Below are 24488 nucleotides of genomic sequence, written 5' to 3' on the forward strand. Positions count from 1 at the left end.
CCCACATCCAGTCCACTATCCACCATGCTTCAGAATTACTTTTCTAAAATCTTATAAGATACTCTCCTCCTTAAAAATCTTAAATGGCTCTCAGTCCTCTAGAGGAGGAAGCACAAACTCCTTTTTTTGTTGTTTCTGCCTTCTTGTTTAGGCTTTGCATCTCCAGGATCCAGTCTGGCCCAGAGTAGGAGCTCAGGTGTTTGTTAAATGACTGAATCTTTTGTATGGCTTCTTTGTTGTTAAATATCAAAACACGTAAACATTTAATCAGACTAAGCAGCGTGATAGCATCCTGGATAGTCAATAAAGATTTGCTGAGTTAATCTAGCTTCTAGATTCTACTGTAAAATCCTTTATCAGTAGTCCCAGATATACACATCTTGGTGTGTATTCAGTTGATTTAATCTGGCCTAAAGAAAGAGGCTCTTCAGTAACGTGTACGCATTTAGTTTAAAACTGGTCACGTACATCCTCCAGACTGGGCTTGTGCCAAGAAAGGAAGTTACGAAGGTGGGTGAAGAAGCCTATATGGGCATTTCTGACAATTTCGATCTATGAATTACTGCTATCAAACGAGAGAGTAAATCGACTTCTGGCAGGCTCGCAAGCCGTACCAAGTTAACCACACTAGTGTGGGCCACAGCCTACAGCTGCTACAAAGGCTTCGCTTTGTGAAGCGGAAGGCTCTCCTTTGGAACTTACTGCGGGGAGCGGGGAGCCGCTGCATCGCAGCACAAAACTAGCTCAAGGCTTCCCGTGCAGAGCTTCCCCAGAACTGCGGGCTCTTTCAGGTGCTGCTTCGAGTTTTTTCTTGGCCTAGAGACCAGGGCATGAGGCCTCTCTTGACGAGATCAAGAAAACGGAGCGTGCTTTGATACGTGCAGAGCGTGTTTTGGAGAGCAGGGGTCGAGGAGACAAAGCCCACTCAGCCAGCCGCCCAACATCTCCCTTTCTTCCCTGGTCTGGTGTTGTCTAGTCCTCCTCGTTTCCACTCCCCGACTCAGCCTGCAAACTTCTATATTTCAAGAGGGAAAAATCACTCTACGGCATAAAACCTGGTGCCATGCTGTCCGCATTTCCTAGCACTGAATTTCTCCGGCCTCCCTTTTCGCCAGGCTAGGCCTGAAGCCTTCACCGCCCGAACCCCCTGGCGCCCCAGGTCCGGGCGTCTCGGGGGCGACCCCTCCGCCGCGCACGCGCCCTACGCGGGATCTCCGCTGACCTTCTCCAGAAAACCCCTTCAAAAGCGTTTCCCCTTCACCTCGCGCCATCCCCGCCCTTCCGGCTCTTCCTCCACGCGCCTGCGCGGACCCAATTGTTTTGGCTTTCCGGTGGGATCCGGCAAAGGAAAAGGGCGGGGGAAGCGAGGGTAAGGGCGGGTGGGGTGGGGGCGTCTCAAGAACCCGGGAAACTGCAAAATTGACGTTTGTGCTGCTAGACGCGGGCGAGCAGCGGAAAGGGGAAGCTGGCGAAGGCTGGCCCACGGTCTGCTGTCCGCGCGTTCCCGGGCCTCAGAAGGGGCCCGCCAAGGGGGCGAGAGAGCGCTGCAGGGGCGGGGCGGGAGCGGCTAGCCGGGCGTTTCGCGGCTCCGGGGCTGACGAGGCGGCGCGGGCAGGCTGCGCGGCTCCCGGGGGAGGAGTCTGGCGGTGGTCGGGCCTTGTGGAGAGTGCAGCTGCGCCCAGAGAGGACGCTGCTTTCCGCTCAGGACGCACCGGCCGAGGGAGGGCGCGAGGGGAAACCGGAAGGAAGGGGAGGCGGCGGCGCCAGCCTTCCTCGGAGGGAAGCAGAAGCGAGACCCCGGCCCTAGCCGCGGCAACAGGGCCACGCCCCCGCCGCCGCGCGTGAGGGGCCCAGTGTCTTCGTGGCCACCAGCCGCATCGGATCCCAATCCTCGGGACTGAGGGACTCGGGTGAGCAGGCGTCGCTAGCGCCGGGCGGGGGTACCCCGAGACGACCTGTGGAGGAGTTGGGGGAGGAGGGCCGCGGCGGGAGGGGGCTCGGCCCTTTGTGGCTCGGCGGGCGGGGGGCGGCGGCGGCGGCGGCGGCGGCATCTTTCAAACCGGAGACGCTTCCGCTGCGGGCGGGGGAGGGGCGCGGGCGACTGGCGCCTCCCTCCACCCCCGGCGGCGGCCCCTCTGCGGCTCTGCCTCCGGCCGGTGCTTGGGGCAGGGGCGGCGGGGCTTGCCACTCGCGGGGGCGTTTCCGGCCGCGGGTCTCCCAGGCGGCTCCCTGGCCCCGTCTGGCGCCCGCATTGCCAAAATGAAGCTGCTTCCCTTAAAGACTCGCGACGTCTTCGGGAGACGGTGGGCAGTAGGAGGGCAAGACCTTCCTTGCATTTTTTTCCCGGTACTTTTGAAGTAACCAAGAGATGTCTAGATTAACTGAGGCCCCATTGTGATCTACTGATGATTTTAAAAAGAAAGCAGAAACTGCCCTTTGAAACGGAAAATTCTGTACGTATTTACTTTAGACTGTGAAATCACTAACTTATTTGAACTCGACCACCTTTCTCTCCCTATGAATTGAGAAACCGTGAAGTGGAAGAATATCCCTTAGTTTGATGTGGAGCGGTTATTTTGAGTTAACGGGTTTTTTTATTTCTCGTTTGTTGATCTAAGATCTCTTTTTATACTACCTCAAAGAGAGAATAATATATCCTCCACAGATCTCTAGAATTGTCCGATGCCACGATTGCCCCTTCAAATGAAAATAGAAAAAGAATCTAAAAATGTAAAATTAACTGTGAAAGGGTATGTTTGTGTGAAATATCTATCTTCTATATCAGTAGTGTTATAAAAACGTAGGGTACAGGACTGGTCACGTGTTGTTGACACATGAATCTGTACGTCTGGCTCACTTAGCATTCAGGCATTCAGAAACAACCCTATCAGCAATGTGGTCTGACTAAAATTTTATTTTCTTCTATTGAGGCAACCAGTTAACAGGGTGGAATTAACAGAGTGGTTTTCTTCCTCTTTTTCTTTTTTTTTTTTTTTTAAGACAGGGTGGTTTTTTTTCCCCCCCTTCCCGCTGTGTTGTGAATTTTTGCCTGAATTTGAGTGGTATGGACTTCAAATCTCGCAGTTGTGAGTGACTTACTTTAGTTAACCTTTGGTAGGGACCTTTTTCCTGACTTTTTTTAGAAGTACTTTTTCTGACTGAAAGTAAATCGAAAAGTCAAACCAGTCAGTTGTTTTCCAGTCTTGATGATGTAGAATTTTCTTAATGTTAAGCTTACTTCTTCACTTTGATCTTTTGTTGGTCTAGTGTTTATTGAAGTCGCTTTAGATTGGGCCCTGAAATTCTCAAGAGGTTGTTGTCCTCAGTAAACAGTACAGGGCTATGGCATTTCTGTTGAGCTTGCTTTATAGTTCGTGCTTTTCCACATAGTACTATTTTCTCTACAGTTTTGTAAGAAGAGTTCTAAGTGCCATAACTCTTCTCTCCTTTTTGCTCTCATAAGCATTACCATAAAATCTGTTAGCTTTGATTATTCACATGCCCTTTAAGGAGATGGGTGGGAATAAAGGTGTCATAGTGCTTTAGTCCACACTTCTCCATATATTTTCTTCTGGTTAATGGAAATAACGAGCTGTCTCATAAAATCCAAATATTGAGCACTGAATGTGTTTAAAGTGGATGGTAGGGACTTCTCTGGTGGCACAGTGGTTAAGAATCCGCCTGCCAGTGCAGGGGACACAGGTTCCATCCCTGGTCTGGGAAGATCCCACATGACGCAGAACAGCTAAGCCCACGTGCCACAACTGCTGAGCCCATGTGCTGCAACTACTGAAGCCCGTGTGCCTAGAGCCTGTGCTCTGAAACAAGAGAAGCCACTGCAATCAGAAGCCTGTGCACCGCAACGAAGAGTAGCCCCTGCTTGCCACAACGAGAGAAAGCCCATGCGCAGCAACAAAGACCCAGTGCAGCCAAAAAAAAAAAAAACGTGGATGGTAAATTCATAGAAACTTGAATGCAGTCACAAAAGCCAAAAGATACTTTGATTTTCCCAAAGATTTTACTCATATACTTAGAAAAGAGTTGTATTTTTTCTTGCTCTCCTTCCTAAGCCCAGGAAAAAGGATTGGTCCTGCTATCATAAAAAATACGAATGAAAATGTCAAAGTCCTTCATTATATCTTAGTCTTATCATTTTCAGTTTTGTGGAGTTTGAATAGAGCAGATGATATTTAAATAACTCAGGGTATTGGAAATGATAGGTTGATTTCAAGTAACGTTTTAAGTATATGAAGGTTACTCGTGGTTCCCTTGCCGGATTTTTCAGTACCTAGATTCCTCTGTGTGGGAAGAAGGGATTATTGGAGAAAATTTGGAGTAATCATTTAATGAGAGATGCTTTTTAAAGTCTTCCCTTTTTTTCTCAGCTCCACTCCCATACCTCTGACAAGTGGCAACATGTAGTAGCTTCCATGATAGGCAGGGGATTCTAAGTATTTCTCAGTTTACCCCCCCTTTTTTTTTTTAAAGAAACTGAGAAATTTAAATAGTCATAATCATTGTTAAGCAGCTATGCCCTTAATGACCTCATGAATATATTTATTATCTGGGAAATATTTTCTTCTGCTGTTGTGATAGAAAAAAATCATTGATTTGGTGGAAAATGAAATCCCATTGAAAAGGTTAAGGTCAGTTTTGCTTTAGTCTATACTTCTCCAGCTTTCTTAAGTCTATGCAGAGCTGAGAAGAAAAGAGAAAAGTGATATCCAAAATAAAAGGACATACTACACTCATATAATTATTCTATCACAGATGGTGTCTCCTTTATGTTCTTGTTTAATTTTTTTAAAGTGAGACAACTTATAATTCATAACGTAGAACAGAAGCTTATTCTTGTGACCTGAATTTACTTAGGGTACTGAGCATAATTAACTTGATGGAGCCATGTAGTTTTTTCAGTATAGTTGGAAAGGAGGAGCACAAGGGAATAGACCTAGGCCCTGAATTTGATTAGAGGAAGCTGTACGGAAATTTATCAAACTTGATAAATTATTTAAAAGGCAAGGTGTTTGGTCTTTTTTTTTTTCTTTGGCTGCATTGGGTCTTTGTTGCTGCACACGGGCTTTCTCTAGTTGTGGCGAGCAGGGGCTACTCTTCGTTGCGCTGCGCGGGCTTCTTATTGCGGTGGCTTCTCTTGTTGTGGAGCACGGGCTCTAGGCGCACGGGCTTCAGTAGTTGCGGCTTGTGGGCTCAGTAGTTGTGGCTCTCGGGCTCCAGAGCGCAGGCTCTGTAGTTTTGGTGCATGGGCTTAGTTGTTCCGCGACATGTGGGATCTTCCCAGACCAGGGCTCGAACCCATGTCGCCTGAATTGGCAGGTGGCGTCTTAACCACTGCGCCACCAGGGAAGTCCAGGTGTTTGTTTTTTAATTGATGCTTGTCACGACTCCAAAAATTTCTGTTTGTGTAGTGGTTGACAATCAGTCTGAAGATCAGGTGGTCTTCCAAACATTCTCAACTGTCAGGGTTGTTTTGGTAACTTGAAAGCAAAGTATTTCTGGCACCAATATTTTGTCCTCCCTAAGGAGAAACCTGTTTTCTCACTGAAATGAAGAAAGGCTTGTGTTATGACTGGTATCATTTAGTTTTTCTGCATGGGCGTCAGCCTTCTCAAGGTTAGTCTTTGTTGTACTAGTTTGTTTCATGACTTGTACCATCAAAATACTCCCTAAAATCTTTGAATAAATTTCTCTTATCTAAAATATCATTCACCCAGCATGAAAAGAGAACTGTGTTTGAGTGTTGAGACCTTGTAATTGGGACTCTTAGACCTGTATAGGTGTGAAGTTTTGAAAGTCGGGAAAGTGCTACAAAAAGCTTGACCAGTGAGTGCGTTAATAAAAATAATTGCCAATTTTTTTGCACACAGTAGGAGTGTTGTGTGTCAGGCAGCACTGTTCCATGCTCTTCATAGAACTCATTTAATCCTTAATTCATTGAGAAGAATTCTATTTTTATCCCCCGTTTTACAGATGAGCATACTACAGGACAGAAAAGGGTCACACAACTAGTAAGTTGCAGAACTGGGATTTCAACCCAAGTAATTTGGCTCCACAGTTCACGCTTTTAATTTTTTGGCAATACATGACATTCAGAATGCCCTGGATTCTTTCTAACAAAAGTTTTTGATTTTCTGTATTGACATTTGTAGCACTGGAAGATGGAGCATCACCTAAGTTAATACTATACAGCTTGAAAATGCTTCATACACATGATAACCTGTAGCCCACTGCCCTTCCTTTTTATCACTCTTTTATCCTTACTGTGTAATTTTTGTGCAGTCCTTGTTTGCAGCCTCCTCCCCATCTTTTTATCCTTCCTCATTTTACATATACAGCTCAGTTAATTGCTGAGCAGACTCATATTCACAATCAGTAGTTATTTAATCTTTTATTCTTTCCTTTATCCTCCAGGTCTTCCCTGTATAACATTGGAAAAGCTTGTTTTGTATCTGTTTGAGTTTCTATAGCTACTCTGTGGAAGGGCACTACAAATGACACACCTGTGGGAATGAAAACTAGATTTCAAAGTGAAGTTAGACACATCTGCTTCCCCTAATAAAAAACCACTGCCATCCACCTCTGAAACCTGTGAAAGTATTTGGAATTTTTTTTTTTTAATATTTCATACCTTTTTCCAATTAATCTTGATTCCTGTTCCTTGAATATCAGTATTTAAATCCTATGAAATTTATTGTTACTATTATTTTTAAATTATGAGTATTATAGTAGCATTTACTTTATGTAAATTTATGTAAATTTTCTTTGCAGATACACTTTTGGGCATATTTTAGCTTTTGCAGCCTAAGGACTTCAACAGTTTTTTTTATAGGAAAGTGAAGTGAGGATTTCAGACAACCAGCGTAAACTTCTGGAGTACAACTGACCCTTGAACAACTCGGGGTTGGGGCGCCAACCCTCCTAATACTAGAAAATCTGCATGTAGCTTATAGTCAGCCCTCCAAATTCTATGTTCTTCCATATCTGTGGTTCCGCATCCGAGGATTCAACCAACTGCAGATCGTGTAGTGCTGTAGTATTTACCATTGAAAAAAATTGGACCTGTGTAGTTCAAACCCCTGCTGTTCAAGGGTCAGCTGTACAGGTACTTTGAAAGTTGGATTTTTCTACAATTTGATTCTATGGTGAAAATGAAAAACAAGTTAGCTCTGTGAAAATTTACTTTATAGTCGCATTGATTATTCAAAGGGAGGAAAACCTATTGAAATAACTTTCCATAGGAGGTGTTTCAGATTTTTAAGTAGAATTGTATATATGGATATGGATTGTTGACTGATTTAATCCTAATGACCGTTTAATAACAGAATGTTTGTTTTGAAACTGTTTTGTGTGGTGGAATTCACTCAGAACCTTGGAGGCTTGGGTATCCTAGAGCAGCGGTCCCCAACCTTTTTGGCACCAGGGACTAGTTCCGTGGAAGACAGTTTTTCCACAGGCGGGGGTGGGGTGGGGAGGGGAGGGTTCAGGCGGTAAGGCTGCCCTCCTGCTGTGTGGCCAGGTTCCTGACAGGCTGGGGACCAGTACCAGTCCACGACCCGGGGGTTGGGGGCCCCTATCCTAGAGAAAATGTTAGGATCAAAGTTTTTGCTTTTCCTTTTTTTCTCTCAATCTCAAGCAATTTATAAATTTTCTGCTCTTATAGGAAGCTCTTAGATTTAAAAATAAGTTGGTCTTTGTTCTGTACTTATTTGCAGGAAGTCGGTAAAAAGGAAAGGATCTCATCCTATGTATAGCATTCTAACCTTATTCATTGCTGTTATTCTCTGCTATCAAACAGATCAATCAAAAATATTGAATTGAGCTCAGAACTTAGAAAAAAAAGTAAGAATGTGCATAGTTTTAATGCCAGAGTACATTGTACTTTATTAGATTCTGAATTTTGTTATATTGTGTTTGTATGACTCCCATTTAATTCTTACTCTAGTTGGTTTTTTTCACTGTGGAATATGTTCTGACAACCAGCTTTAAAATACAGGACTTTTCTATTAATCTTGAGGTGCCTGCTACCAGGAAATGTGGCAAGTAATAGTGGTTTCCCAGTCTTTGGCCCTTGGTTCATCTAATGAATCCGTGTGTTCACTAAATGTCTTTACACATTGTCTTGTATACATCTTCTATTTTTCAAATGTATGTAAATATGTTGTAGTTGATAAAAAAAAAAAAAAGAGAAAGTGTTTTTGACTCTAAAATAGTTTTTTCTCATTGTGAGTTTTTTCCAGCAGATTATCTTCAGAAAAAAAGTCCTTTTTTTCTAAGCTTAATAAAGGATACTCACACTAGATTAAAAAAAAAAAAAAAGTGTTTCAAAAGTCCACTGAGCCTGTAGTAAGTGGGGAAAGCGGTTGTGTGATTAGGTAAGAGACATTAAAATATTTCAGTTGGAACGTGGAATATATACAGGTTAGATTAAGAATTATATTTAGGACTTCCCTGGTGGCACAGTGGTTAAGAATCCGCCTGCCAATGGAGGGGACACGGGTTCGAGCCCTGCTCCAGGAAGATCCCACGTGCCGTGGAGCAACTAAGCCTGTGCGCCACAACTACTGAGCCTGTGCTCTAGAGCCCGCAAGCCACAACTACTGAGCCTGCGCGCCTAGAGCCGGTGCTCCACAAGAGAAGCCACCTCAATGAGAAGCCCGCGCAGCGCAACGAAGAGTAGCCCCCGCTCGCCGCAACTAGAGAAAGCCCGCGTGCAGCAACGAAGACCCAACACAGCCATAAATAAATTTATAAGAATTTTATTTAATTCAACTTTCAAGCATTTGAGGTTTGTGCTTTTTCCTTGTTTCTGTGATCTGAAGGGAAAACAATCTTCTAGGAAAAACAGCTTGAGATATGTATTTTTGTCACTGATTTTTTTTTTAATTTCTTAATATTTGATCAAGAAGCAGCCTGAAGCAGAGATTGGTACATTTGGCCTGCAGTCTGTTTTTGTAAATAACATTTTATTGAAACAGTCATGTCCATTTGTTTACAGGTTGACTTTTGCTGCTTTCAGGCTACAATAGATTAAGCATTTGGGACAGAGACCTTAAGGGCTTGCAAAGCCTAAAATATTTTGTCTTTATGATGAGAAAAGAGAGTAGTATACCTTTTGAAAGTTTGGGTTTTTTAATTAAATAATCATTGCATATGTTAACAAAATTCAGAAGGTTTAAATAGGTCTTCAATAAGTTTTTCCTTCCTCTGCAGTGTGAACCACTGTTAGCAATGGGGACAAGTGCCAATTGCCTCCTTTCCTCATTTTACTTGTGCCACAATTGTTCTTATGGTAAACAATAAAATTTTCTTGTATTATGTCTCTATCAAAAGTTTGGAAATGAAAGATCAAGACAGCTAGATTTTATTCATTTGCCTGCCTCTTTTTGAGTTTGTCTAGAATAATTGGTTTTTAAAACACCCTGTTTTTAAATGATAGTCGTGTTTTGGCTGTAGTAAGAGTAAATGCGCTTGGTGTCTTGGAGCTCTAGTGGTTGGCAACTCTCAGTCTGAGTCCTTAGAGTACGATACAATGACCAGCCCTTAGTAAATATTCAAACATTTGTTGAGTTAAATTTAAGTAGCCATTAATCTATAATAGAAAATTAAGTAAACAATTTCATTGATACCTGAGAATTACTAAGTCTGAGGATGCTAACTTCTGCAGACAACAGGGAGTATGACTTTTTTTTTTTGAAACTAATTTTAGGTATAACACAGAATGATATATGTGGTACAATATATTTATTAAAAAGGGAAAATTCATAAAATGTCAAATCATTGGTTATTAAGTAATATAGTACAGACATTGTGAAATGTTTCAGAGTATGTAGGATATTGATTTTAAGGGTTTTCTTTTTTTTCTGGAACAAGTTGGGAAATTATTTAAGTTTTAGTTTTAGGAGAGAAGGAATCTTGTTATAAAAAATATGTTACGGGCATTTAAGGTGGTTGTTGTTGATCATCTTAAACTTTGCCATTTTTCACATTTTTATTTAATACATTTTGAAGTCTATGTTCCCAGAGAAGGGACACTGAATTTTATTTTGGATTGTACTAGATACAGATCAGTTTAAATTAAGTTTACTTAACACGATGTCTGAATGACTTTCTTTTTCTGCCTATTTTAATATTAAGATATCATAAATAAAAATTACTTTATTAGGAAGAAATGTACCCTAGATTTCAAAGGAAGGGGTGGGAATAGGGTGTATAAAGCAGTGACAATGAGATTATATAAAGTTGGCTCGCCATGTAGTATTCTAAAAGCAGACTTCAGTTTTAATACAGTTTCATGCATATGATAAAAAGAAATCAAATCTAGTAAAACTGAGACAAATTCAGTGGGGCTCAAAAAAGTCACTGCAAAAAAATCAGGTCATAGTATGAGGTCAGAGAAATGACCAGAGTGAACCTGTACAGCTACCCTGCAAGGAATTCTGGAGTCTAGAGTATAATCTAAATACATCCCTGCACTGGCCACCAGTTCCTGTCACCTGGTTTAAATATGGATGGGGGGGCTTCCCTGGTGGCGCAGTGGTTAAGCATCCACCTGCCAATGCAGGGGACACGGGTTCGATCCCTGGCCCAGGAAGATCCCACGTGCTGCAGAGCAGCTAAGCCTGTGCACCACAACTACTGAGCCCGCGTGCCACAACTACTGAAGCCCATGTGCCTAGAGCCTGTGCTCCACAGCAAGAGAAGCCATCGCAATGAGAAGCCCGTGCACTGCAACGAAGAGTAGCACCCGCTCGCTGCAACCAGAGAAAAGCCTGCAAGCAGCAATGAAGACCCAACGCAGCCAAAAATAAAATAAATTTAAAAAAATAATAATAATAAATAAATAAATATGGATGGGGACAATTTTGGGTCCTGCAGCTGGGGTTAGGACTTATAGTCTATTAATACATGCATTTCTGTAAGATAGATTTTTAGAGGTAGAATTGAAAGATTGAGGTATTAAGCATTTTCACTGCCAAATATATCTTCTATAATCATTTGCAATCTGAAATTCAAAAAGCTCTTAAAATCAAGTTAAAAAATTTTTTTTTGCAAAACTTGACCTGAAATAACATAAGACTGTACATAGTATTGTTTTTCACGCTGTGCATATTTCCCTCAGTGAGAATAGTAGGATGTTCAGTTCTGGAGCTCTGCCCCAGACCCTTTGTAATACATGATATATGTACCACATTACCTCTGTAAGATCTGAAAAATTCTAAATTCTAGAACACAGCTGGCTCCAAGAGTTTGTTTTTGTTTGTTTGTTTTTGTCTTCATTGGGTCTTTGTTGCTGAGCGTGGGCTTTTCTCTAGTTGCAGTGAGCGGGGGCTACTCTTAGTTGCAGTGTGCGGGCTTCTCATTGCCGTGGCTTGTCTTTGTTGCGGAGCACGGGCTCTAGGCACGCGGGCTTCAGTAGTTGTGGCACGTGAGCTCTAGAGCACAGGCTCAGTAGTTGTGGCGCACAGGCTTAGTTGCTCCACGGCATGTGGGATCTTCCTGGACCAGGGCTTGAGCCCGTGTCCCCTGCATTGGCAGGCGGATTCTTTTTTTTTTTTAAGTTTATTTATTTATTTTTGGCTGCATTGGGTCTTCGTTGTTGGGTCTTCGTTGCTGCACGTGGGCTTTCTTTAGTTGTGGCGAGCGGAGGCTGCTCTTCGTTGTGGTGCGTGGGCTTCTCATTGCAGTGGCTTCTCTTGTTGCAGAGCTCGGGCTCTAGGTGCACAGGCTTCAGTAGTTGTGGCACGCAGTCTCAGTAGTTGTGGCGCACCGCCTTAGTTGCTCCACGGCATGTGGGATCTTCCTGGACCAGGGCTCGAACCCGTGTCCCCTGCATTGGCAGGCAGATTCTTAACCACTGCACCACCAGGGAAGTCCCAAGAGTTTTGTTTAAGGGCTTGTACGTATGTATCAACTTATACTCCTCTGTAAGAATGCTTGTTTTCCCACACCCTCACTAACACTGGGCCTTGCTGCATTATTAATATGTGAAAATAGCCAGTGATTTTAGGTATTATTAGCTTTGGAGGTTATAGTAGTAAACTTAGATTTATAGTGTAACTTTCAGATTTGGAAGAGCAAAGTCATTACCTTAAATGACCCAAAGTCTCTGCCTTTGCACCTGTTTTAGTTACTTGCATATAGTTAACTTGGCTGGAAATTTGACAGTCTACGTCAGGTTTGCAGTTCATGTAATAGTATAGTTTGGCAGGAAGTACAATGTGATCTTCTCTTTGACATATGGATGATATTTTTGTGAGAAAAAGTATTAGTGGTTCCAGTGATGGTCAAATATATTTATAGGTTTCATGTCAACAGCACTTGACTTTGATTATGGAGCTAAGAGTCATCTAATTAGGAAATAGGTGATAGTTTTTAACTGTTATTAGCACTGTATATTCTATATGTTTTTCCTGATTTGTAATTCCTTTGCCATATGTTGTAAATACTGATTTCTAAATAACATTTTAAATTAAACTTTAATGCAGCTGGAATTTCTTTTGATGAATGGTATGCAGTATGACTAAAACTTAGGTGGGTTTTTTTTTCCTCCAGTGGGTAACCAGTTGTTCCAACGTTATTTGTTGAAATAACCCAATCTTCTAGTTTGAAATGACTTGTTTATCTTTATCATATCTAATGTCTTTTTTTTTAACATGGATGTATTGTATTTACTTATTTACTTATTATATTTACTTATTTTTGTTTACTTGGGTTTATTGTAGAATTGTAATACATTTTATTATTTGTTAAGAGTATGAGGAAAAACCTGTCCTCCCTTCTCAAATATCTTGGCAGTATTTGTGAATTCTTCCAGATGAATCTTCTGCAAGTTGGATTTGTATTAAATTTACACATTTTGAGAACATTCATATCTGTATAGTATGAAGTCTTCATGTAGGAATACATTTCTCTATTTTATCATGTTTTATGTTTCATTTTTCAGTAAAATTGTATGTTCTTATAAAGATTTCTAGGAAGGAACCACTGTACAGAGAGATATGTTGTATTTATCTCCGTTACAGGATTGAACTGCAAATTTTATAATATAGTTTATGCTTTGGAAATAAACAAATTCAATCTATTTATCATATAGTTTAAGTAATTTAAATATAAAGGCTGTGTGAATACATTTAAATTATACTCCCCAAATGAGAATCTCCTTGCAAGAGAAAGGGGGTTTTTTTTCTCTTAAATTACAGTCATGTATTGCTCCTAAACAAATAAGTAGGAGATTTGGCTTTGCTGGTAATTGAAATTATTTATTTTTAAAGAACTTTAAAAAAAATGTATGCTTGTTGATGTGTTCCTTATTTTCTAGAATGTTTATATTTTGTATAGAAGGCAAAGAATTAAAACCACAAATGTAATAAACTTATTAAATGTCCCTTTTCTCATGTTTCATTTTTATGGTAATGTCTAAAGTTGAACTTCAAAAAAATGTAATTCATATTTAAGTCTGCAATTTTAAACATTGTATTCTAAAAATGTACTGACCTAGATACTCTAACTGAACTTTTTTTTCTTTTTAGTTACTCCAGAGGATCCACAGAACATAGGATGTTGCCACAAAATCTACCTCGTGTGTTATTCTCTTTCACTCATGAGTTGAACAACAGTTACAAATTTGAGCAAGGTATCTGCAGACTGTGTTGAAAAACTCTGAAGAACGTAATTAACACAGGATGACCTGCTAGTGATTCTAAGCCTAAAAAGATACTGCTCGTTAGTGAATGTGTCAATCTTGGTTCTGAATGCTGCAGATAACAGCAAGCAGAGTTTCTCCTTTCTTTATTTCTGAAGCATTCACTTGACCTTCCATCAGTAAGACTGACTTTTCTAATCTGTTCCTGGATATATTAATGGAATACAGTCATGTCCACTCAAGACGAGAAGCAGATCAATACTGAATATGCTGTGTCCTTGCTGGAACAGTTAAAACTGTTTTATGAACAGCAGTTGTTTACGGACATAGTGTTAATTGTCGAGGGCACTGAATTCCCTTGTCATAAGATGGTTCTTGCAACATGTAGTTCTTATTTTAGGTAAGTACTGTAATCTTGGTTAGTTTATAATTTCAAATGCAGAATGTTAGCTTGTTTTAATCTTTTAATAGGAATTCTTTTAAACATTTAAATTTTTTTTAAAAGTTAGGTGTCTTAATGTTTTGCTTAAATTTTCTATTTGGGTGATATAGTGCTTGTCAAATCACCTCCTTGCGTGTGTAAGTAAGGGGCAGGCGAAAGAAGTTTTTACAAAGGATTAAATACAAGAAACTTGTTGAAATTAACTAAGGTAAAGTTTTAATGATGGGGAGGCAAAAAGGTTCAGAATACTGTTTTTTCATTGAAAGAAAGAAAAACGAATGGGCTGATTTTCACTTTTAAGATTTTAAAATATTAAATTTAGAAAACAGTCATTGTTTATAAATTTAAGAGTTACAGGAGGCTTAATAATAACTTTTAGAAGATAATTGGTACTGTTTAGACATGTTAAGGACTTTTATTTCCTTTGCAAAAATGAGTTTCTTTTCTCACTCTTGGTTTCTTCATCATTTGTGCTATTGTTTTAGCTGTACCAGACTCCTTGCCAGATTGAAATAGTTAATAATTAATAATGTTTTTGTTCTCTATGCCTCAGAATTTATAAGTTGATTTAGTTATTTGTTTGCTAATTACAAATAAATAAAGCTTAACTTTACATTTTTATGATCTTTTGCAACTTTTAATCTTTTTAAGGTAGGTTTCCCTTTATTATGTGTTTCATGGGAGGAAAAGAATTAAGGCGTAGAAATTCCTATATTTGGTCTCTGCCCTTAGGTTGAATTTTTACTTAATATTTGAAAGGGACAGGGAGAATAAAGATGAATGAAATGTGGACCAGTATATTCCTGCTACAAATCTTAGCTGGCATAAGTGGAGATCAGCAATGAAAGTTATTTTCTGCTGCTCCTTAGTGGCAGCTGTAGACAGGACAAGTTTAATCTTGACGTTTCAAGGCCTACATACACGAAGGTGTAGAAATTTAACATTCCTTAGTATAACACATCTCATGATGATTATAGAAGCTAAGGCCCAAATGTCAGTTGCCTTGCTCTGCCTGCCATTGTTTCAGGTGTAGCTGTGGATATTTCATGCAATTTCAGACATTGATTTTCTTATCTTAGGAAGCTTAGCATATTTGCAAACAGTGGTTCTAGAGAATCTAATGGATCTAGAGGATGCTCAGAATCCTCTTGTGCTTCTACAAATAGAGATTCTTGGATTTTAAACCTAGAAATTATGATTCAGTGGGTCTGAGTTAGAGTTTCAGGATTTGTATGTTTAAGAGCTTCCCAGATGATTGTGATGGTCGGGTTTTTTTGTTTGTTTTTGTTTTTTCATATTTATTGACTTAGTAGATGGTGTTAGAAATTCAAGGTTATAGATTCAATCAAACCTGGGTCCATTAGTTCTCCCTTTTTAATGGTTATTAATTACAAATTGATTATCCATTATTGGAATGAGCTATATGCTTTAGTTGTGGATTTTCAGATTGATATTTGTAATCATAGAGTAGAATCTTTTGTGGTAATATTTTAGCAGTCATCTTGTGTAACTTTTAAACCTATGCAGAAAGTCTATCTCCATATTTTCTGAATTGTCATCATCTTTATCAGGAAGTAACATGTGGGTTTATGGGTTAGGTATCTTACCCTTTTTTCTTCCTTGCTAAGTCTGTTTTTTATTGTATAGATAACACACTATTCTTTAAATTCTCTAGCCATGAGGTTATTATTTATCTTTAATTGGGTTGGAATTGGTTTTCCTGAAGACCAAGAAGTTTAAGTATTTCATTAATGTTACAATCTTAAAAACAACACATTCTCTTTAAGGCTGCTGTTATTAACTTATCACTAGCTAGTTCCCTTCTTTAGCATCCTTGGTGTTCTGAGAGAATATATTCTCCCTAAAGCAAATCAGATACTAAGAAGTAGAAATAATAGTAGAAAGAGTAGTCCTATCCATGTTTGGGCTTAAAGCCATCCATCTTTAAAATCCTGTGTCTGGGCCAGTTTCATAATCCACAAGATGAAGACACTTATATATTAATTTTTGCTCCCATGTATATCTTTTCTCTGGACTGGGTAGATTATTGTTACTGTATATTCCCACAATAATAACCTGATTTTCTCCCAAGTGTTCTTCAACTGGATTCTGCTTTCAGGTTTGTAGATTTTGGTATCCTTACATATAATGTTGCTATCAATCTTTATCATTAGAAATTTACAATTAGAAATTTTGCCTTTTGAAATAGATACATTTCTCCTTTGTAGTTTACCAGTTCCATCCCACTAAGAATCAAAAGAACTTCTAAAAATTCAGAGAATCTCTGAAATGGTAGTTTCTTCTTCTTGGTAACATATACACTTCATTTTAGACCCTAAATGAAGGGAATTACTTGAGAATTACTCAACACCTCTTCCACTATGGTAATTTAGCCTCCTATAATATTATGCAATTCAGTTATTTACTCTTTCTTTAAAAAGTCTGTTTAAAATTTTTATAATCAAGTTGGCTAGGCTTCTACTAATCTTTGGTCTTCAGGAAGCATAGTTCCTTCCCAGAAGTCCATCATTCTGGTGTCATAAACCATAGTCTAGAATAACCAGTCTCAGTGTCATCTGTATAGTCAGCTGTTCCCTTGCCCTACTTCCTCTTCCAAAGTTAACTACCTTCTACTGGCACAGACAGAAAGGCACATGACCCCTAAATCTTCCATTTTTACTCAGAGCTCCTATAGTTCTTTTCAGGTTGCTTTTGTTATTTCCCATTCTCCCGTGTCACACAAGTGAAGCCAGTAGCAATTGGTGTTTTTATTCGTTTCTTGTCACATCTTGGGTATTTTTCAACAGCACTTCCTAATCTCTGTTACTTGGTTGGGTTTATTTATGGCCATTCTGTATTCTTTGGGAGGAAGTTATCAACCACCCTGATTGATGTTTTTGCCACTCTTCCATTCCCTAACTGCCTGAACTTTAGTTGCTGTTCTTACTGCTCATTCTGAGCTACACTAGAAATCACCAGTGCCTTCCTAATTGCTTTTGCAATGTTTGTTATCCTTGACTCTACAGTTTTTGACACCCTACCTCTCTTGCCCTGAGTAGCATTGTACTGACTGGCTTGTTCTTATTTCTCTGATGAATGTTTCTCAACGTTCTGTCATTCTTTTTTCTTCTAATTGAACTCTACCTCAGGTTGGTCATTGGGATTCTGGGTGGGTTTCTTTTAGTCTCCCTCAGATAACTTACTTGGCTTTAACACATGTCATTTTGTAGATAATTCACAGTCTACTGCATTAATGCCTGACCTTCAAAGTTCCAGTTGTATTAAATACTTAACTGATTATTGTATTACTTGCATTTGACTCAGCTGCTCACACCTCAAATTAAATATATCTAAAATTTAACTCACCTTTTTTGCAAGATTAACTGTTTTCCTTGACCTTATAATTTTTCTCTCAATGGTTAACAATATTTTTTTTCAGGTACTTACTTGAAAATAAACGGATAGCTTTGATTCTTTCCCTCTCTACTTCCTACTCTAGTCTATTCCGTACGTTCAGAAAATCACCGGATCTTGTTGGTTTTTTGTAAAAGCTTTTGTATCCATTTCTGCCACCCTAGCTCAGGTGGTTCTTACTTCTAATCTAGATTATTGCAGTAGCCTCAGAACCCTTTTTCCTATCTCCAGCCTTTGGCTCAGGTGGTTCTTACTTCTAATCTAGATTATTGCAGTAGCCTTAGAACCCTTTTTCCTATCTCCAGCCTTTGGCCCTTGAGGTCTGTCAGTACAAAATATTCATCCTAGAATACATTTTATTACGCTAATACATCCATGCTGAAAACCCTTCAGTGAACCCTTCTTCACTATCTACAATAAAAAGCTCAGACTCGTATGTCTGTGTGTGTGTGTGTGTGTGGTTTTTTTTGGGGGGGCCATGCTGAGGGGCTTGCGGATCTTACCCCAACCAGGGATTTGAACTCGGGCCCTGGCAGTGAAAGCACTGGGTCCTAACCACTGGACTGCCAGGGAATTCCCTCCTATATCTCATTTTAAAATCCCTCTGTGGGACTTCCCTGGTGGTCCAGTAGTTAAGACTCTGTGCTGTCCATGCAAGGGGCGCCAGTTTAATCCCTGGTCGGGGAACTGAGAATCTCACATGCTGCGTGGCCAAAAAAAAAAGCCCTCTGTGATCTGACTGCCATTCATCTTCCCGATGTTTTGCATGAGCCCTTATGTTCAGCAATGTCACTGGGAAAAACAGTTCTTATGTTCTACCCTGACTCACTATTTTATCCATTTTAAAGCCTTTCTCATCTTGTCCTTGAGGTTGCCCAGGCTAGTTCTTGTGCTACCCACTTATGATCACTATAGGCATTTCTGTACATGCAACAATATTCTTTGTTTTTTATACCTCTTCCATGTATATGGGCATTTTACTTTGTATTCTCCACAACACTAATTGCCTTTCCAGCATATTTTCCTGCATGTAATTTTTAGGAAACTGTTCTGCATATTTTTAGGAAATCATTTGAGTAAATGAAAATTTTAACGGCTTTATTGAGATCAAATTTACACACAATTAAATGAATTTTAGTATATTTAAAGGGCTGTACAACCATCATTACAATTTAATTTGAAACATTTCCATCACTTTGTGCCCATTTACAGTCACTCACTGTTCTTACCCACAGTCCTAGGTAACCACTAATCTCTCTTCTGCCTCTATATATTTGCTTTGGGGGGACATTTCATATAAATGGAATCATACAGTATGTGGTCTTTTGTATCTGCCTTTTTTCACTGAGCATAATGATTTTGAGGTTTGTGTTGTAGTACATATAATAGAGTTCCTTTTTATTGCTGAATTCCTGTATGACTATAAGGATTAAATTAATTTTGATGTTATCACTCAGAATGGCACAGTGGAATAGTTTGGTATATCTTTGGCACTGGATTATAATTTTCTATTGTCTCCCTTGAAAGCTTTCCCTATAAGTTGTCCATCAGCAAATACCCTAAATAAACATCCCGTGTTGTCTAGTTTTTCTTTTTAGCCTTACATTTGTTTTCCCCATCTCTGCTATAGGGCCATGTTCATGAGTGGACTAAGTGAAAGCAAACAGACACACATACACCTGAGGAATGTGGATTCAGCCACCTTACAGATAATAATAACATACGCATACACGGGTAACCTGGCAATAAATGACAGCACTGTAGAACAACTTTATGAAACAGCTTGCTTCCTGCAGGTAAGCAGTTTTTTCGGTGTCTTATAGCTATGTAATTTTATTGCAGATTTTAGAAGGTAAAAGTTTTCTTCTCTTTTTCAAATATGTAAGGGAAAAACAATAGGATTTGATCAGCTAATAAACTTAGTTTTATGATGGGAACTTGACTAAAAAGATAGGTGAAAATTTCATATTAGTTTCATATTCTGCCTAATATACCACAGGATTTAGATTTCAAGTAAAAGAAATTTTTAACAGCATTTGTTAAATTTAAGTGCTTCAGTTTTTTGGCTAAAAGCTTAGATGTGCTAATTTTTGATGGTATTTTCACAGAAAATGTCAAGATTCTTATGGAAGTTATCAAACATAAATGTTTATAATAGGCTTGAGACCTTACTGAGCTATTAAGGAGAATTATTTAAACTAAAACAAAAAGTGATGATTGATATATTTACATATGATAAACTATTTCACTGTTTCCCCTTCAACTTTTTTTCTTTTTTGGCCGTGCCACGTGGCTTGCGGGATCTTAATTCCCCGACCAGGGATGGAACCTGGGGCCCCTGCAGTATAAGTGCAGAATCTTAACCACTGAACCACCAGGGAATGCCCCCCTTCAACATTTCTTTTAATTTTAAGAGGAATATAAAAATGTTTTCCTCATTTTCTCCAAAGGGAGAAATAAAGTTTCTCCAAAGGGAGAAACTTTAAACTAAAGGTTAAATTCTGGGAGCACAGTTCATGATACCTAGTAGGTACTTGATAAATGTGTGCTGAATAAATGTGAATGACGCCAGTCGAATGCCAGTTTCTGGGTGTAACTCTGGGAACCAGAACTCAGTCTGTCCATGCCCTAAGTACCTGTCTTCCTTTTTAGTTCTGTATTCTTTCCCCCACCCTGCCCATAAATTGTGCAGTGTCCTACTATACCTATAACTCTGGGGACACGGAAGCCATGGTAGCTTCCTGGTGCTTTAGAATGGAAGACATTCACATCCTAAATCCAAACCTAAAAGGGAGAAATACCTACTGTAAGAACTGTATTTCTTCCATAGCTTATATGTTTTCATTACCTCTTTTAATTTTTCAGCAATTCTAAAAGCACGTTTTTTTATAATTGCTAAAAAATTGAGGAATTTTAAGAAATTTGGATTCCAGAACACTGTTATTATAGTGATACCTTTCCTTATAATTTTTTCTATCATGTTAGTGAAACCTATAGGCATGTGCTTGGCCAAATGCAAAACAGGACTCTGCCTCTGGGAGTAAGTTGCCCTGGCAAGCCCGGGAATGTGGCATTTTATGACTACCAACATGGCTTTTACTATTAGCCACATGAAATGATGTTTTTATATGCTAGATTCTGTACTAATGCTTTATATAGGTTCTCATCTAATCCTTAAAATAATCACTTGTAAGGAAGGATTTCCCCATCTTATACAGGAGAAAGCTGAGGCTTAGAGAAGTAAAGCTACTTGTCTGATATTGTACAAGTGTTGACTGGCCAATCCAGGTTTTGAATCCAAGCAGCCTGACTTCTTATCACAAACTGCTTCTAGTCAATCACTGTGACATTGAATAAGTATAGTAGGTAGCACTTCTGACTCAACTGAGATCTACTGTTTCTTAAGAAACAACAAATCTAGGAAAGTTAGAGTGGCTAAGATGGGTCATTTAAATGTAGGTAATTTGTAATTGCACATGAATATATTCTTTTGATTGGTTATCCTACTGCTCCACGTAAGAAAGGCGAATAATAACTACTGTTAGGCATTGTGTATGATTTTCTGCTTCTATATGACTGTCTTGTCCATGTTGAGAAAACCAGATTCCAGCTTCTCAACAGTAATCATTTCCTATACTGATTTACATTGTTTTCATTTGGTTCTCTCAGTTACATGTTTTGCTAGGCTTTAAAAAATACATAACTTATGCATGAATTAATTTCTTTCCCTTTCCCTTTAAGGCTGTTTAGGTTTTTAAGAGCCTATTTAATGTTATACTACTGACTCCTAAATAGGGCAGTTAAGTAGGCCACTGGACAGGAAGACGAAATGCAAAATGCATAGTCTTCTAATTTTATTATCACTGAAAGACATTATCTCTTAGCCCAAAAGTGTATCTAAAAATAAAAACTACAGTATAGGGATCTGATTAATATACCTGTGTGTTACATAAAAATAAAATTTGTCTAGCCTGCCTTTATCAGCCTTTTTTTTTTTTCCATTTTAGGTAGAAGATGTGTTACAACGTTGTCGAGAATATTTAATTAAAAAGATAAACGCAGAGAACTGTGTGCGATTGTTGAGTTTTGCTGATCTGTTCAGTTGTGAGGAATTAAAACAAAGTGCTAAAAGGATGGTGGAGCACAAGTTCACTGCTGTGTATCACCAGGAAGCTTTCATGCAGCTGTCACATGACTTACTGATAGACATTCTCAGTAGTGACAATTTGAACGTAGAAAAGGAAGAGACAGTTCGTGAAGCTGCTATGCTGTGGCTAGAGTACAACACAGAATCACGATCCCAGTATTTGTCTTCAGTTCTTAGCCAAATCAGAATTGATGCACTTTCAGAAGTAACACAGAGAGCTTGGTTTCAAGGTCTGCCACCCAATGATAAGTCTGTAGTTGTTCAAGGTCTGTATAAGTCCATGCCCAAGTTTTTCAAACCAAGACTTGGAATGACTAAAGAAGAGATGATGATTTTCATTGAAGCATCTTCAGAAAATCCTTGTAGTCTTTACTCTTCTGTCTGTTACAGCCCCCAAGCAGAAAAAGTTTACAAGCTATGCAGCCCACCAGCTGATTTACATAAGGTTGGGACCGTTGTAACTCCCGATAATGACATCTATATAGCAGGTGGTCAAGTTCCTCTGAAAAACACAAAAACAAATCACAGTAAAACAAGCAAACTTCAGACTGCCTTTAGAACTGTGAATTGCTTTTACTGGTTTGATGCACAGCAAAATACCTGGTTTCCAAAGACCCCGATGCTTTTTGTCCGCGTAAAGCCATCTTTGGTTTGCTGTGAAGGCTATATCTATGCAATTGGAGGAGACAGTGTAGGTGGAGAACTTAACCGGAGGACCGTAGAAAGATATGACACTGAGAAAGATGAATGGACAATGGTAAGCCCTTTGCCTTGTGCTTGGCAGTGGAGTGCAGCAGTTGTGGTTCATGACTGCATTTATGTGATGACACTGAACCTCATGTATTGTTATTTTCCAAGGTCTGATTCATGGGTAGAAATGGCCATGAGACAGACTAGCAGGTCTTTTGCTTCAGCTGCAGCTTTCGGTGATAAAATTTTCTATATTGGAGGGTTGCACATTGCTACCAATTCTGGCATAAGACTCCCCTCTGGCACTGTAGATGGGTCTTCAGTAACTGTGGAAATCTATGATGTGAATAAAAATGAGTGGAAAATGGCAGCCAACATCCCTGCTAAGAGGTACTCAGATCCCTGTGTTAGAGCTGTTGTGATCTCAAATTCTCTGTGTGTGTTTATGCGAGAAACCCACTTAAATGAAAGAGCTAAATATGTCACTTACCAGTATGATCTGGAACTTGACCGGTGGTCTCTGCGGCAGCATATATCTGAACGTGTACTGTGGGACTTAGGGAGAGATTTTCGATGCACTGTGGGGAAACTTTATCCATCCTGCCTTGAAGAATCTCCATGGAAGCCACCAACTTATCTTTTTTCACCGGATGGAACAGAGGAGTTTGAACTGGATGGAGAAATGGTTGCACTACCATCTGTATAGTCAGGAGTTCAGGGAGTGCACGCCTGATCTATTTGCTTTGTCATTTTCTTTGCTAAATGAGAGAGGCTATGAAAGGACTGAATATGAGTACATAAAAATCTATCTTTGATAAATTTTATTTTTATGCCCTACTTAATATTTGCATCAGTATAATATATATCGGTGAGTCTTAAGAAAGATATGCTTCCATAATATGAAATAGATATCCAATAATTGAGAAACTTTTATGTGTATCATGAGAGCATAAAAATCTGGATTATCTAACATTGTTAGCCCTGTGTATGTACAGTTCCAAAAGTTCTCTTATTAAAGTAGTTTTCCTGTTCCTAGTGTGGTATATCGCAAATTATGCTGAGGTTATTTTATTATATGTATTTCATTCCTGTGCTTCTGTTCTGAAGTCCTGGAATAGTTTTTTCGGTGTAGTTAATTGAGCTGCACTTAACACTAATGTCCATGTTGGTATAGAAATGTTGTCTAAATCCTATAGTTGAGGAAGATCTTCCATTTTATGGTATTGCACAGGGAAAGTATGACTGCAGGATCAGTCTAACTATTAGGTGCATGTATTCTCTCACTAACTTATACTTGTCTATCTAGAATACAGGTCTTCCAATCAGCTGGTCATTTACCAGGTGTGGACTTAAGTTGCTGGGCTTGCAATATGAATTGCTAGTCCCTCATTGTGCGGGTCTGTGTGGAGCTTTAATCAGTAAATGCCTCCACTTTCTGTATTACATTAACATTGGCTCATGCATATAACTACCTGCTGCTGTTGTATTTCTCCATCTTAAGATTTAGAGTGGGTTAACCAGGTCATTACATCTTAATTTAATAACAAACATTACTGTAGAGTGATTGTGTATAGATATTCGTTAGCTGTCAGGGTGTGTTTTTTTTTAACCTGTTGTGTGTTGGGGGTAGGATTAGAAAGGTGAACTGTTCAGGAATTCTCTGCACTAGTGGTGCAGAAGAGCAGATAACTAGTGCTGCTCTGGCATTAATCCCAGGAACCACTAGCAGTAGCGGGGTGCCGCCAATCTAACATGAGCACAGGTGCTTCATGACAAACATTACTAGCATGTTCAACTGCATAATGTTCTGGCACTGTATTTTGAATGACATTAATTTATTAAATAAATTGTATATATTCAATATCTGTTTTTCTTTTGTGATGGGAATTGTGTGCTTTTAGTTTTAGTTTTACGGGGTCAGCTTAGTTTGTTACAGGTGATTTCTTCAGAATTTTGTTGATTATATGATATTTGTCTGATTTGAGCCTTACTGTAGGAACACAAATTACCTAAAAAGTAAGAGGGAAACCAGAGCCTAATGTTAAAAAAAAAAGATTTTTAGTTATTTGAATGGGCCTTGTCCTCTTTCACATATGGGTTTTTCTGCCTCAAACACTCTTCCCCTTTGACTGGTT

At 39.2% G+C, this 24488-nt stretch overlaps 1 protein-coding gene and 1 non-coding gene across 4 annotated transcripts; one reads left to right on the forward strand and one right to left on the reverse strand.

Annotated features, from left to right (window-relative positions):
• Positions 1–1492: 1492 nt before the first annotated feature.
• KBTBD2 (kelch repeat and BTB domain containing 2) lies at positions 1493–24214 on the forward strand. Of its 3 annotated transcripts, none has more exons than XM_036863297.1 (4): positions 1493–1910; positions 13548–13651; positions 19147–19312; positions 21524–24214. In XM_036863297.1, the coding sequence occupies exons 3-4, from the start codon at positions 19151–19153 to the stop codon at positions 23057–23059; spliced, it is 1698 nt and encodes a 565-aa protein (XP_036719192.1). In that variant the 5' UTR covers positions 1493–1910; positions 13548–13651; positions 19147–19150; the 3' UTR covers positions 23060–24214. The 3 variants fall into 3 exon arrangements, with proteins under 3 accessions (XP_036719192.1, XP_036719189.1, XP_036719190.1); XM_036863294.1 differs by having other exon boundaries at positions 1495–1910; positions 13548–14060; XM_036863295.1 differs by lacking the exon at positions 1493–1910 and adding an exon at positions 2108–2453 and having other exon boundaries at positions 13548–14060.
• Positions 19825–19897, reverse strand: TRNAI-UAU. Its single transcript has one exon. It is a non-coding gene; the product is annotated as a tRNA-Ile (tRNA).
• Positions 24215–24488: the final 274 nt, after the last annotated feature.

This window comes from Balaenoptera musculus, chromosome 9 (assembly GCF_009873245.2).
Source record: "Balaenoptera musculus isolate JJ_BM4_2016_0621 chromosome 9, mBalMus1.pri.v3, whole genome shotgun sequence".
Taxonomy (NCBI): Eukaryota; Metazoa; Chordata; class Mammalia; order Artiodactyla; family Balaenopteridae; genus Balaenoptera; species Balaenoptera musculus.